This window comes from Maylandia zebra, linkage group LG1 (genome assembly GCF_041146795.1).
Source record: "Maylandia zebra isolate NMK-2024a linkage group LG1, Mzebra_GT3a, whole genome shotgun sequence".
Taxonomy (NCBI): domain Eukaryota; kingdom Metazoa; phylum Chordata; class Actinopteri; order Cichliformes; family Cichlidae; genus Maylandia; species Maylandia zebra.
The window spans coordinates 19,920,587-19,936,969 of NC_135167.1; the positions used below are offsets into that span (position 1 = coordinate 19,920,587).

Here is a 16,383-nt window from a genome sequence, read left to right on the forward strand (position 1 = left end):
TACGCAGTGCATCTGTCACACTGCATACAGGTGACTGGTATTACATAACCCAAAAATCAAAGTTGTAATTTAAACAAATTCTGCTGCACCTAGCTACATTTACATTGGCATAACAAATTAAGTCGTTAAATAAAAATTTTTTGCCTTTTTTTATTTTAATGGTTGTGGCCCATAGAAAGGAATGTTGTGTTACAATCGCTTCTGCCCTGTTTTCATTAACCTCTCTGACAAGCCCACCATTTTTCTCCTGTCATGATCCTGATGCTGTGAAGGCATGTCCGGACAATGCATTTTGACAGGCTGCCACCACCACTTACTTGTGTAGAGCATAAGCCAATGTGTTCATACTCTTCAATGCTACAATGTATTTGTCCATAAACTTCTCAGAACTCTTGGTTACTGCCACGTATTTAAAAATAAAAAATAAAAAATACAGTGAAGGTAGTACTTGGCTAATTGAGTAATCCCGAATATGACAACCACCCACCCAGTATTAAACCACTTTCCCACGAATAGTAGGACATACTGTTTTATTAATTACATCACCAGTGGAAAAAAAAATGCATATTTTCTAATTTATTTAATTTTTGCCAGAATATGAAATCAAATATCCTACTAATAAAGAGTAATGATACATATTTAAAACACATAATCTGGAGGGAACAAAGATGTAGATAACAAGTTCAGATGGGGGAAAAAAGTCTAAATTTAAGTAGTAAAAACAGAGTCTTCTATAACATTATTAAGTTATTATCAAACAAAATAACTTTCATTCTGACAACACACTGTCACTTATTTCTTAAATAATTGCATCACACATGATGACTACAAAACTGTTGAAACAAAGCTTACTGTGATTGATTTTCAACCTACTGCACAATAGCAGGCAGTGTTGGTATTATATTGTATTGGTATTAACCACATATTGCATTTGGGAAAAGAAAAAAAAAACACAACACCATCATCATTGTGTTTGGCAGTTTACCTGATGAAGAAACTCAGAAGACTTACCAAAGCACAAGAAGAAACTATTTGTGAAACCACAGTTGTTTCATGTGTGTTTTATGGAGTAATACTAAGCTACAGTCCTGTGAAAAACCAAATACACCCTCACTGCTTCCATAGGAATTTAGATGCTAAGTAGTAGCCAGGTGCTGACAATCAAATGCACTTGGTTAACTGATCATCAGAAACTGTGAGCACCTTTTTTAAAGCACAAGTTGTAGCAGGTTTTAGGTCTGGAGCATTCAGATGTGTGTTAACGAAATTGGGGGGGGGGGGGGGGGGGGACAAGAAAGGATGTTAGCAATGATCTTAGAGAAGCAATTGTTACTGCGGTTAAATCTGGGAAGGGAGGTTTCCAAATAATTTAGGCCATTTTTCTCCAAGTTGACCACAAGTGGAAAACATTCTTTGAACACATGAAACTGAAGAGGAGCTTTTTGGCCATAATGCACAGCTCCATGTTTGGTGAAAAACAAACAATATATCAGAACAAACACCTCATACCAACTGTCAAGCACGGTGGTGGAGGCTGATGATTTGGGCTTGGCAGAACTTGCAGTCAACCATAAACTCTTCTGTATACTAAAGTATTCTAGAGTTAAATGTGAGGCAGAAAACGGGTTATGCAACAGGACAATGATCCCATGCACAGCAGCAAATCTGCAACAGAATGACAGAAAATGGAAATAATCAATGTGGTCCATCCAAAGTCCAGACCTGAACCACAACAAAATACTGTGCCAGGACCTGACAAGGACCGGGGAAAACGAAAGTAAACAAACCTCAACGAATTTAAGTTGCAAAAATAAGTGCGCCAAAATTCAGACATAGTGACATGAAAGACTGGCAATCTTCCAGAAAATGATTGCTTTATGTTATTGTTGCTAAAGGTGGATCTTAAAGCTACGGAATCACAAGGTGCACTAAGTTTTTCACAAAGCTGCATAATACGTGTAAAGTGCGAAGTGTACAGTGACATATGTAAAAACGCTTTCACACTTACCTGAGTTTGCATGAGAATACATGGAACATAAACCAACTTTTCTCACTTTAACGGTAACTATTTTGTGCCCATCTAACTCTTAAAAAACACTGTTTTTACCCAAATACTTAAAAAGACAAAGTTTCATCTTTCCTCTCAATAGAAATGTAAATTCCCCAACTTTTGTTTCAGGGTATATTGGAAAAGTTGGCCTAAAAAGGAAAAACAATCCGAGTACAAATTTAGAATGTGTGTTTTTAATTAGATGCATCTGAAATAAACAATGTATTCACTTGAGTTATGTCAACATTTTCTATTTTGACCATCACCTCGTCCTTGTCACGTTTTTGAAAAGAAAAAAAAAATCTTACAGACTGTTCTTTCCACACAGCGATCTAACAACGTAAAAGTCAGTGAAGCCTTGGAGCGGGTCAAGTTATTTGTGTCACACCAGGTTCAGCATTTGTGGCATGTAGCCCTTTTATCCCAGCTTATCCTGAAGCAACCAGGAACAACTTCCATGCGTCATCAAAAAAAAAAATGCCCGCTGAGACTCTATGAGGGCCAAACCACACATCCACAAGTCATCTTTGAAAGCAAGGTAGGTCAATTATCATATTTATTATCTAAACAGTACCACAATGGAGTCTGTTTTACTGTCAGCAGATACTACTGGAAAAGAAAATAGTGACAATCTGACTGAATTTAATGCTCTTAAACCCATCTACCTTTAGCTCTGTGCTTACCAGTGGCCCCAAAAGACAAAATGGTCATTCAACTTAACCTGAAAGCTTGACTTCAAAAAGCAGTGGAATTCAAACTATTTGCAGTGGACGGCTTACACAAAGGCTGGCAAATACAGCATGGTCAGCTTTGAAAGCAAGGCTGTCACAATATAAGATTCTTACCATTGTGTTTGCCACATTTAACCTAAACCTTGTCACACCTTGTTTTTAAACAAGTCAATTATAGAATGTGAGATTAGGGATTCTGATAACCTTGCAACCTTGGTTGCAGTAATGTCATATGAATCTATAAATATTTACATGATCAGGGACAACCGACACAACATATCTATGTCTGTGTAGATGCCTCACAGTTGGGACAGTGTGGGTGAATTTCAATTCTAACCAAATGTGCAAATATTAACCATTACTTTGTGCAGTGTCACTGAGACCAGCCTGCACAGCCTGTGATTGGTCGGCAGACTCAAAGACACCATGACTTTGCTGAAAGGCCTGTTACACTGGCCTAGAGACCGGTCAACAACCTCATGGCAACGCACAATCCTTGCGACCTCCAGCAACCACTAAATGAGTGAAATTCAGATTTTACTCACGTATGTGGTGGTCACCGAGGATGTTTTAATTTTCTGAAAAACTTGGAGCGTTATCTATTGAAGGAAAACAAAAAGACTCTTAAAAAGATTAATCTTCAATACCAGTGCATCATCATGATGGCGCCACTTGAGAGCCAAACAGACACACTGTGGCAATTTTACACATAAAACGTGTATATTTACATCTACTAATACATGCACACGTTTTGATTGTCCTGCGTTTCCAAATAAATAAGTAAATGTTTTCAACTGACAAAGCAGTCCAGAATCTTTTCTTACTGACGGCATGTAGAATTTACATTATATGGACAAAATCAGGGTACCACATGCAGATTACATCAACAGAATACCTTTCTGTTTGTGTTAATGTCAGAGGAGGTTTGGAGCTCTGCAGTTATTAAGTGAGCCGAACGCTGGTGGTTTTTATGCACCATGGGCCTTACGACCAGGAGACCTCACTCTTAACTTTAGTGGTTTACCACTTGGTGGCCGAGTTGCCATGGTTTGCAATCACTTACATTGTGGTTCATCGTGGACTACCTACGAGGGAATAGATTTCACAAACTGACTTATTTCAATGGTGGCATCCTATTTCAGTACCATGCTCAAATTCAGTGTGCTCTTTAGAACAGCCCATTCGCTCATAAAAGTTTACAAAGGCAGATTACATTGCTGAGTACTCGATTTTACATATCACATATGCACCCCTTTGCAACCTAAGTGTGTGGCCCATGTGCCATCACCTGAATTAAAATACTAAAAGTGCAAACACTAGCCGAGAAAATGCTGGAAATGAAATTTTATTCATATTCTTTATGAGCCGGCTGTAACATACGAAGTAAACTTATCAGAGAGTGATGGTATATACTCCTGTAGAAACTGCATGTCTGTATATCAACCTCTTTTTTTTCACCCTTCAAAAAAAGAAAAAGAAAAAAAAAGAAAAACGTGTTTTATCTGCAATGTCGCAGAAAATAATTATTTTAAAAAAAAGAAGAAAAAAAAAGATCAAACCATAAAATTTCCAGCGAATTCATGTCTAACTGCTGATGAGAAGTTTTCCAAGTCCCCATTTCCAGTGAATCAGAAGACACACACACACACACACACACACACACACACACACACACACACACACACACACACACACACACACACACACGATGTGGTAAAACAGGGATTTCTGACGATGTATGAAACTATACATTTTTAGACATAAGTTGTAAGGGCCGCCGTTTTCTTTGGAAATATTTATTACACGGCGTGCTGCGGGGAAAAGCCTGTTCTAACGCTTTAGTCTAAGGTTTATTTTTTAGCACCTGACGGCTCTTTTTTGCTTCTCATCCGTAAATAATCTGCTCTTTCACGCGATTCAGTTTATTTTGAAAAGTCTCAACAGGATCTTGAGCTTTGTTGTGAAAGGTTTATTTGGAAAATAAACAAGCGGACACGCGATGGTTTTACCGTCGTTGTTGCTAACGACAACGCACAAAAACAGGCACTTGTCCATCTGTAGTGTGGTTATATTAAATGTAAGAGAAAGAGAGAACTTTAAGAAATTAATACAGTGACCATCAAAACGATGAAAAAATATTACCGTAAACAGTTTATTTTGCGACACCACGAAACAAACGTTAGCGTAAAATGAAACAATATGAAACAATAGACGTTTTTATATCGTCATCCGATATAAATCGTTATATCGAACAGCCCTACAAGGGTGTTTAAAAAAAAAGGGGGGGGGGGGGGGGGGGGGGACAGCACCCTAGCTTCTTAGACTGGAACAGTCACTATCAGCAAGACCTTCCGAGTCTTTTTAATATAATACTATCCTGGACTACCCTGAGACTTTTTAATGCAACAACTCATTTCATAATTAATATAAAGTATGTATGCACATCATAAAATCAGCATCTGTGAGCAAATGATGGAGATAATGATTCAAAGATGCGAATAAATCTCCATTAGCCACTGCACGTCAGTATATAACATTACGCAAAAATAGCTTGTAGTATCACAAAGGTCTAGTTTTGGAAACTCTGTGGGCTGATTTCTGATGAAAGCTGTTGACTCTAATGATAAGAAGGGGGAAATAAACATTTTTAAAAAAAAAATCTGGCACTGAGACAACATTTAAAGTTCACTGGGAAGGTCTTGAGGTGCACTAAATCTACACTGAAAAAGTCCAGAATGTAGGACTAGCTCCTAATACCAATGTTTTTCAGAACAATAACTGCTTTGAATTTTTATCCTTGTGTTGTAGATTTCACTTCTTTGTAATATTTTCAAGATTTCTATTGACAAACTGTTGTGAGACAGCCTGTAGACTAAGCCTATAACTTTACCACTTATATAGGAAGATTTACTTCCGAATAAGGATTGAGAATGAGTTGTCAGGCAAAAGTCACAACAGAATGGCAAAGACTAATCAAACTCCTCTATCGCAAAATGCAGTTTGCTCTGGCAGGGTTTAGGCCACTAACTGAAAAACAAAAACAAGGGGTGATATTGGAATATTGGAACTTGTGTTGAAATTTGAAGTCTGCATGTTAGTCTAGTTGCCTGGACATGCAAAGATTGGCACCCAACAACAGCTTTTGATCTAGAAGCCCTCTTTATGTAATTTCTGTTGACACCTAAGGCAAAAATTCCTCCCAAATAGCATGCTTACTACTCTGCCCCACGTGCTCAAACAGGTTTACGTCAGACTGCACACTTAAGTCTGCACCTTCACTCACTGAAGAGGAGAAAAAAGATGCAGACTCATATTTCTGTTGCTCATTGTTCAAGCAAGCTGTGGCTTGTTGATATGGTGAGAAATGAACAGTTTTTTTCTTCTAATGAACTGGTATTTGACTCATCAAAAAACAAAGAAACAAAACAAAACAAAAAAACTGTGCCAAACTAATAAATGAACCTGACCTTTGATTTAACAAGAAACTATGGCAGGGCACCTCAAGGTTAAAAAGACCATAATGCAATCAAGCAGATAAGCAGTGACTTAAATAGCTACCGAATGCTTTGAAAAAAAATGCAGTTAGCAGCCTTGTGACCAGATGTCACGCTCTAGATATTTAAGATTTGATGTTATCATAAAAAACTGACACGATTAATGATTATCCAACCTAAGTACAGGTTTATTTTGCATCAGGCAACGTCTATACAATACCATCATTATACTTTTATAATCAGATTTAGTTTAAAAAAAACTCAATAAAAGGTAAAGCACATCTTTAACTCTTTGAATTTTGTGGAACAATGTGGGGTTTAAAGCTGAGGGCAAAATTGCTGCGGTAAACCAGACAAAATAAAAATAATGCCAAAGTTTAAAAAATGTTTTCAATGTCAGAGTACAAAAGGAAAAACTGTTTGGTAAGGTCACACAGGTCTGGAGACCCATCAGTGTCTAGGGAAAAATGTGTATGCCCCAACCAGTAAGCAAGGGTTTCCTGAAGACTGGTAACAGTTTCACCTAGCAACAAACGACAAAGAGGTTGCTACATCAAAAACCTCCTTCTGATTGCTTTGATTGACAGCACATTGCAGACAAAGTCAATGCACTACAGCAAACACTTGCTAACTAACCACTAAGTGGTAGTGAAACTTGAAAAAGTGTGACCAAACCAAAGACAGATTTTTCCCTTGTGGTCTTTAGGCCTGCGAGACTGGGACTATAGCAATTGATTTCACAGCAGGCGTTCACAACTGGTGGTTGCCAGGCAGGAGAAGGGGGGAAAAAGCTGATACTTTTGGTCAGGGTTCTTGTCTAATGCAAACAGTGTTATCAGAGGGTGAAGACGAGTCTCCGTGCAGATGTTTGCATGCACTCCAACTTGTTGTGTTTGTGCAGACGCTACTTTAAACCCTGCGCATGCATCTGTGTGGCGTAAAAGGTATATTCTTGGCTTCGCTGGACTGAATGTGGGCCAAGTGAGAGTGCACAACAACAAGAACAAGCAAGGATACAATCAATGACAGGATACAGGAGGACATCAATGCTCCAGTTCATTCCAGCACAAATTACCTGCCGGTCTGCTGGGGAAGCCAGATGACTCAGGATACTCAGGATACTGGCATACCACAACTGCTGGCTTGCGAGGTGGATCACTTGAGCACTTTGTGACAAAGAATTCGTCATTACTGAATGTTATGAAATACCTTTTGTGTGAGGAAACTCAGATCTGTGACAAAATGTGTCAAACGTAAGAGGGAGAAAAAAAATCCCTTACAGGCTTAACAAACCTACAACAGGATTTTGAAGCTAGATGACAGCAGCTATTCTGTACCTGCCGGGGAGGGGAAAAAAGAAAGAAAAAAAGCTATAAAAAGCTAAGAGAATATATCATATGTTCATAACCAAGTAACGTTTCTTCTACTTGAACTGGCTTGCAGACCTTAACACAGCCTCAGATTCACCTTTCATTTCATTTTGTGCCAGGATATTAACAAACGGCTACAGATGTGATTAAACTGACTCAGCACTGAAGGAAAATTGCCTTAGCTCTGGCTCTGGATCTGCAGGAAAATAAAACCATGGATGCAGTTCAAAGTCTCAAAAGAGAGCCACATGTGCAGTCTCAATCAAGCCCAAACAGCATGAAGGACAAAAGGGGGGGGGGGGGGGGGGGGGGGAGGTGGCAATTTCAATTTGATGTATTTATGCAGCTTTGGTTAAAATGTAGAAATCCATAGGGGCTTAGAACAACACAAGATACTACTATGTACTGTGTGAAACTGCCTGAAAGAAAAAGCCCAACCCTAAATATACGTGCCAGCAACCATGTGTGAACACATACATGAAGTTAGTCAACAGGTCCTTTGTGCATGTTATCATGTTTCAATAGCACTACGTTTAATGTCTCACTGCCAACTGGTATTGCATTAGATGAAAACTGATGGAATGATATATGCTAAATACAGCTAACTAATAAAAGCATCATTCACTTAACCAACATGGTGCAGTAACAGTGGTCAGAACAACAACGCAGCAAGACGACTGCTGCAGGACAATCAAACCACTTTGGAGAGCGATCCTTAAAGACCATTTCAATCCACAGCTCTCTGGCACTGTCTCAATAAAAACGGAATATGATAAGCTCCACGGAGAAGGGGTTTGTTGTAAGGTTAGTATATCGGATTACCCAAAGTACGTGTTCGGGTTTCTGATTTCAGCATACATTTAAAACACCATACTCTAAAGTAAACACGTTTTGGGTTGCTATTTGTCTAACAATTAGACAATAAAGTCTTATCATTTTATTATTTGTTAATTATTGTAAACTGACCACTATGTATTTATACACAAACACAGACTGGCTTGATAGGAACTTGCATGTACATTTGCTTTTATTTAGAAATAACAGGAAAGAAAGAAAAATAAATGAATAAATGTGTGAATTCAATTTAACAGCCTCTTACTTTGAACCAGAATATAACACACACTGCGCTTACAGCCTAGTTATGAGTTTCTGACACCTTAAACTGCCGCATGTCACCTGCCAATGGAAAGAGTGCGGCAAGCCAAGATTCACCGCACTCAATATTTAATGTCTTAGTTCAGAATCATCTTCCTTGGGCCAGAAACGCAAGGGCAGGCTGTAAGATGTCACAGGTGCTTTGGGCTTTTCACAGAATAGTGTTGAGAAATATTCTCCAAGATCTGTGCAAGCAGAAGCGTTCAGGCGCTATGCTCGAGTCCTATTCCTGTTATTTTGCATTGGAAATCCTGAACTGCGGTAAACCAGACAGTACTGTGGACAGGACTCTTTGAAACATGGTAACGGACACAAAATTAAGTGGGGCAAATACAATGCAATGCTCCGCTTCGTAACCCACTACTGTATTTTTTTCTCAGAGCTATCCTGCTGCACAGCAACACCTGTCTGGCAGATAATCTCCTTGCTGAGAGCAACAATTCATGAACACAATTAACCTGCTCACCTAAAATAGGCCAAGGAGACAAAGAATCTTTACTTGATTACTTATTAAAGGCCAGTTTCTGGCAGAACGGAAAAACTTTAAAAGACGCGTATAATACTTTATAAGTTCCGTGATTTCGGCAACTTCATTACACGTCGTAAAATCTATAAAGGTGCGCGCAAAGCTGTCGAATTGCAGTTTCAAAAACGAACACTTTTCAATGTCTACAAAAGGTATTTGTAACTTTGGGAACACACATTTTTTTATATATGTATGACACAAATGTGATACTAGTGCTAATTATTACAAACGTGCTCGTTTTTGTAAAATATTTCTCTTTTTTTTTTTAAGCATTAAATCTCAACACGGCTTTTGTGTTCACTGCAATACAACAAAGGAGATTTTGGAGATCTATACGTATAGCAAAAAGTAGTTCAATAGTTGACCTCAACAATCTCTCTCACACACACACACACACACACACACACACACACACACACACACACACACACACACACACACACACACACACACACACACACACACACACACACACACACACAAGAAGACACTTTAGTATAAACTTCAAGTGCTCTGATTGGTTAAAAAGCTCATATATTGATTTTCCGCAGCCAAAACAAAGTCACCAGTGTGCAGTAAATACCAGAAGAGGCGATATTTTGACCGGACACTGATTAGACTTTTTATTGAAGTTTGGTTAGTGTTAATGATTGATCAAAGAGATTTCAAAGAAGGTAAGTGAGAACACTTGGGCCGCATTTAGATGTGAGTAATCTGAATTACTTTATGGCTTTTTAGGAGCAGTGAATGAGCTCATTAACAGTTAACCCTGAAGATGAATGCATCGAGCACTGGCATTTGTGATTTATATTACAATAGGAGATTGTATTTTACTTGAAGATGATCATAAAAACTAAATGTTCTCCATCTCCCCTAACTCTTAAACAGCTCACTACTCCAGACAAAACAGATCTCAACTTTAATAATAGTGTTACATTTCTTCTATTTTAAAAGCAAGACTACAGCTACTTTGGTAGTATGTGCAGAAAGTAACAGTTGCACAGCCATGTCATGTTTAAACAGAGACACTGGGGGATAGAAGACCGAACATGCCATTAGTCCAGATGCCCGTCTGTCTGCATTCCACTTTCGCTAGTCGACTCTGATCTACTTCTTCCTTAGATTAGTCAAGTTGCCAGCTGCATGTAGCTTTGTTCATAACAATTAATATCATAAAACACTTCCAGGCCACAAAAGACAAACAAAAACCACCACTAGCTCTGTCAACATGGCTGGGCCTCAGAGAGAGTATAACTACAGGAGTAGTAATTTTGTGGGGCGAGGAGCCATAATGGAGCTTCAATGGCCTTCAGTCAAAATAAATGTTAAGGTCCTTTGAGACAGAGTCAGTCTGGACATTATACAGCAGGCCCGATATAGAAAACAGTTATGATAGGCACTTATAAATGGCAGAGGAAGAGGGGTATGAGCGAAAAGTGAAGAGATTTTACCAGTAAGCAGTTTGTAGACATTCCCCATTTCACAGGACTCATTGCACGCAATGCAAATTGTGCTCACAAAGCTGTGTTGAATATTGTAAAGCTGAGGAGGAAATCCATGTCATGTAATCAACATATTGCTGGTATGGTGTCATGTGTGATCTTATTATGACACCAGGCAAACTTGACACACAAATATATATCTACAAGGGCGATGGTTTAAAGTACGTCGAACAGGTCTGGGTTGATGTTAAAAAAGATGAAGATTGTGAGTTACCTTACTGTGCGTTTCACCGTGTTCACAATGAGCTTAAGTTCCCAAGACCACTGACTCATGAGTTTATTTACATCTCCAAATACAGGAGTTTATTAGAGTCCACAGATGGCGACGTGTCTGCGTCAGAAACATTCAGAGTAAAGCGCCAACTCTTAATGCACTGCTCTTTTTCAGACGGTTCCCCTCTATGATATTGTTTCTTTCGTCATCAGATCTCAACGAGCTTTCAAGGGAGTCAAATATTTCTAAGAGCATGCCGCTAAGTTTGCTTAACACAGCAGAGTCAATATTAATAGAGTGCTATTTAAGCCCAGGTTTATACACAGTGCAACCAGCAAGGTAATGATTGACCAGGCTTTGGTCGTGTCAATAGAAAAAAAAAAAAGAGAGAGAAAAAAACTATGTCGAGATCTGAGGGTCGTACAATTGTTAACTGGGATAGATAGTGCAGAACCCATAACATTCTTCAACTTAATGTGAAACTGGTGGAGAGACATTTTATTACATGCATTAACTTACAGTCCATCAGTAAAAGATAGCAAACAGTCTTGTCTTGAGTGCTATTGTTTATTGGATTTACTTTACATTCTCTGTCGCAACAGCAAGCTAAAAATATGTTCCTCATCATGTTTTGCTGTTTAATGCAGCTTTTCTATTGTTTTAAATGGCATTTATTTTCTTACTCTATCTTGGGGACAGCTCTTTGTGACCACTTGTGTGAGAAAGGCATTTTACAGACGAGCATTACCTATTTATAAAAAAAATAAAAAATAAAAATAAAAAAAACAGCAAAAAATTCTGATCGACAGTATATTTTATTTCTGGGCTGGGGTACGACTTAAGCTGATGTGAAGTAGTTAAAAGATAACTGGGGCTTTCTTTCCAAAAAAAAAAATCAACTGTGGAAGAGTGGGCCTTATCAGGACCATACCCAACACAGTGAAACCCAGCTTCTCCACTAAACAGACCATGGTGTCGACACACAATTGTGCGATTAACAGGTTTAAAAACAAGTTACCACTGGCCTTAATCTCAAAGGAGTTTTAGCTGATTTATGTGGTGCATAAGAGTTCACGGTCTAGAGTTAGGAGTAAAAAGTTAAATTATATAATTGACAGCAAAAACAAATTGTTATCTTATTATCCTTGAGCATTACTGGGAATGATCAATGCTGCTTACAAAAGCATTGAAGTAAAGTTGCTTTTACTGTAATATTTTTACTATATTTATTATCACTTTTCTCTTATGTCACAGAAGAAATTGTTTAAAAATTAGTATTTAGAGCAGTTTGAACTTTGCCACATAGCGAAATTGGTATGTCCCGGATCTGGCCCACACAATGTGCTTACACATGGTCCACATACCGCAAAGAATGATGGGACTTTGGTGACCCAGATCTGGTTTGCCAGAGGTGGCCCACACATGGGCCAGCCTAAGGCCAGTTGCAGACACACTGGTGGTCCTGTGCTGGCCAATGTGTGGACTACCTCTGGCAAACCTGATCTGGGCCACCAAAGGGCCGTCATTCTTTGCAGTATGTGGGCCATGTGTAAGTTGTGTGCAGCCACGGGCCAGTTGTAGACTCACTGCTGGCCCATAACAGTTTCAGCTATGGCCCCAGATGTCAGCCGAATGCGAACCTTAATCAAGCCAAATAATAACAACATGTGCCAGAACATGCAAAACAGTGCAAAAGTAACATAACTCTGTTCAGACAGTGAATGGACTGATTCTTACATAGCGCTTTTCTCATGTCCTGGATTACTCAAAATGCTTTATACAACATGCCACATTTACACACTTTCTCTAAACTCAGTGCTTCCTAACTACATTCACACTCTTGACATGCAGACTGGAGGAGTCAGGGATTGAACCACTAACCTTTCGCTCAGTAGGTGGTAAACATGAGTTCACTAGGTTTTGGATAAAGTGTACACTCAATAACCTGTCAAACCTGCATTTGAAATGTTGGCTACCATAGCAGTATAGTATTGCAACATGGCATTTGGGTCTTTTAACTAAAATAGGAAAACAGGAACATAAATAGTGCCATCATTGCCAGACCTGGCCCACATCTGGTTGACATACACCCTGCCATGACACCAATCAGTCAGAAGTGCCAGCTTGATGCCAGATCCAGGCCAGACCTGTTTTCTATGGGCCTGGGCCACATAAACCAAACCACAATCGAGCCGGATGTGGCATGCCATCACATAGGCAGTACCACCTATGCCAGGCCTGGCCCATATCTGGATGACATACGTCATATCATGCCAGAAGTCAGCCAGCAGTACCGGCTTGGTACAAGATCCAGGCCAGACCTCCTTGCTATGTGGGTTATTGGTTCACAGCAATTACTTGACCATGTGGTGACCTTCATGTTAAACTTTAGTACTGTTTAATATGAGCAGCCAGTGCAACACATATTTGGTAAAATAAAAGCAATACTGGGTTAAACTTGTTTACTACATTAATGGACTCCTGAATCTAGGAAAGCAGCTGATGAAAAAGATGTTAATATTCTGGTAAATATGCTAGGGCAGGGAGAAAAGGCAGAGAAGGTCTTCATTGCTGCACATTTCCAGTGATTGAGCCAGCGAAATGATATAACACAATTTGTGAGCATCCATTTGGGTAATAGTTTCAAAGTTTGACACAAACCAAAACCACAGCATGACAATTTGAAATAACAAGAGGAAGCATTTCACAATTCTGGACAGAGGTTGCAATGGAAGTGCGACATTCTAAAACAACCTAAATGCTTCAACTTTTCAACTTTTTCTCTCCAACTTATTGCAAATTGCAAAACGTTTCTACAGAAAGATGATAAATATACTTTCAGGCAATGTGTCATTATTGCATGTTATCTTGAGTCATGATCGTTTCTCTTCATGATCAGCCGCAGTAAAGTTGAGCGTTGAATTCTGCACCACGACCTTCATGTTTATTTAAGAACATGTTTTTCAGTCTAAGATCATTGTAAAAGCAGCGTTTGCCAGGAAAATCAGTTGTTGATTTACAGAATTATGGCATTTTGGTTTTGTGTTTTACAAAGACCCATAAATTAAATTACTAATTATATTATTTTCCCATTATCGACTCACACTTTCAGGTTAAAACTGGCAACAGATTTCCAATTAAGATTCTTAATGATGCAAAGTTTCCGCACGAGCATGAATGAAGCCACCCACTTAATTCGTTTGCTGAAACCCACTGCTATGAGAAAAGGGTAGCATACTATTCTTAACCTTAAAAACTGATATTAGCTTTGCACACCCCCTGTTGGATGAAATCGCTTCCAAAAGATATTTCTACATATGACAGTTTTGGGAGACTTATTTTTTCCACTTTTCTCACTAGTATCATGCAAAGCAGCATGCTCCCACATGTGTGTCCTATTGTATGGATAAACTCATTCATGTAATTAACAGGGTACTACAAAATGACGCTGTTTTTGTTTTGTGTTTTTCTAAATTTACACCTAGTTAAGTTCATTTAAGTTAGGCTATGCTATGTAAAAGCTTGCATGAGGCTCTCACAGTTCATGTCCATGATCCCATTACAGGGTTGCTTTGGGGGCAGTGCCCTGTATATGTAGTGCTTCGGGGGGCGGGGGTCACTGATGGCCTATTCAAACAACCCCCAGAACATAGATATCACCGTTTTTCAGCTGCCAGGGAATTGGTAAACTGGTCTGACCGGTGTGCATGCAGCTGCCCAGGGCTTTAGTTTTGAGAAAAGATAATAATAATTGAAAAAACATTCCACGTTGCTTCAAGGGCCAATCCCACGACACAGTACACACAGGAAATATCTATAAATTATCTATAAGAGATTCAGTACCTCACGTTATTTTGAGCAGGCGTTTTAGAGATGGTTTACAGATGAATGAGAGTGAAGGAGGGAGTTCAGCCACCGCACAAAAAACCCCTCCAAAAAACACACCCACGCACACACTTGTTTAAACCCTTAGACCAAACGCGGCAGGCGGTCAGTCGCACATGTAAACTCCGAAAAGTGGCAAATGAGAGTGACAAGCGAGAGAGAACGTGAATAAAAAATGTTTACCTTTAGAGTACAAGGATCTGGGTGAATTCAGGTCGAGGTCCCCGCTGAAAAGGGAGATAAAGTCAGAGGGCATTGCAATCCCTCAGTGTGAGGAAACCGGACACCGTCAAACACAGCGTCGCTAAAACGTTTGATTGTTTCTCCGAACAGAAAGCCCCAAAACTTTGAACGGGACAGCGGTCGCTACTAGCGTGAGAGTGTCCTTAGAGCTGGTTAACTGCCCCCGCCGCTACTCTGCTGTAGAGTATCCCCTCGGGCTGCCAACGACGCATGTTTGTTGTCAGCGGACCAGCAGAGATCACTGGCTCACGTGGATAGTCACGCCTACAGCCGTGACGCAACACGTAAAAAGTGCCGTCGGGGATACGTAAGATCGTTGGGAGTTGTGTAGTAGCTTACCAGAGACACGAGGGGTATGGGGGGGCACGAGCGTTTTATTTATATGCAGATTCAAGAGTTGGGAGTTCGCCTTGTAATCGGAAGGTTGCCGGTTCGAGCCCCGGCTTGGACAGTCTCGGTCGTTGTGTCCTTGGGCAAGACACTTCAGAGGGCCCGGTGGCGCCAGTGTCCGGCAGCCTCGCCTCTGTCAGTGCGCCCCAGGGTGGCTGTGGCTACATTGTAGCTTGCCATCACCAGTGTGTGAATGTGTGTGTGAATGTGTGTGTGAATGGGTGGATGACTGAATGTAGTGTAAAGCGCTTTGGGGTCCTTAGGGACTAGAAAAGCGCTATACAAATGCAGGCCATTTACCATTTGATCATTGAGCTTTGATCAGTGGTTGTTGATCAATGGTCATGACAATTTGCATATTAATGATCAAGAAACTGACCTCCCAGCCCATTGTTCCTTCGGTGGTGCTAGTTTCAGTCATTATGCAAAAAATCTGAATGTGCAGAATATGAATGTGTGTAAAAGAATTAAGACAGCATATGAATAGAAAATAGTATAGATTAATAATGGAAATACAAGCGAAATGTTTTGGGGAACCCAAAATCCAAGAAAAGAACAGAAACAGCAAGCAACAAAACACCATACTGTAGTTCATTATCGAAGTGGCTGGGAACCCCTTTGAGTTGTCCTGTGGGCAGCCCTATGGAAGTCCTGCTCTCAAGATCACCCTTGGGTAAAGGCATTACCTCTAAGATTTATCACTTATTGCAAGAACGGTCAGCTGACCCTCTCCTTAAAGTTAAGGGCTACTGGGCCCAGGACATGGCATTGGACATATCTTCAGTTGAATGGGATTCATGTTTTCAAAATGTTAATACTATGT

General features: G+C 39.7%; 1 protein-coding gene across 5 annotated transcripts in view; it reads right to left on the reverse strand.

Annotated features, from left to right (window-relative positions):
* The window catches only part of nfat5b (nuclear factor of activated T cells 5b), a 42,918-nt gene extending 27,502 nt beyond the window's left edge, over window positions 1-15,416 (reverse strand). For 4 of the 5 annotated variants that reach the window (XM_076882944.1, XM_012916987.3, XM_004543133.3 and 1 more), the window contains exon 1: window positions 15,111-15,416. In XM_076882944.1, coding sequence (XP_076739059.1) covers window positions 15,111-15,183 — 73 coding nt within the window. In that variant the 5' untranslated portion in view covers window positions 15,184-15,416. The remainder of the gene's footprint in view (window positions 1-15,110) is intronic. The other variant, XM_012916993.3, reaches the window with a different exon arrangement.
* Window positions 15,417-16,383: the final 967 nt, after the last annotated feature.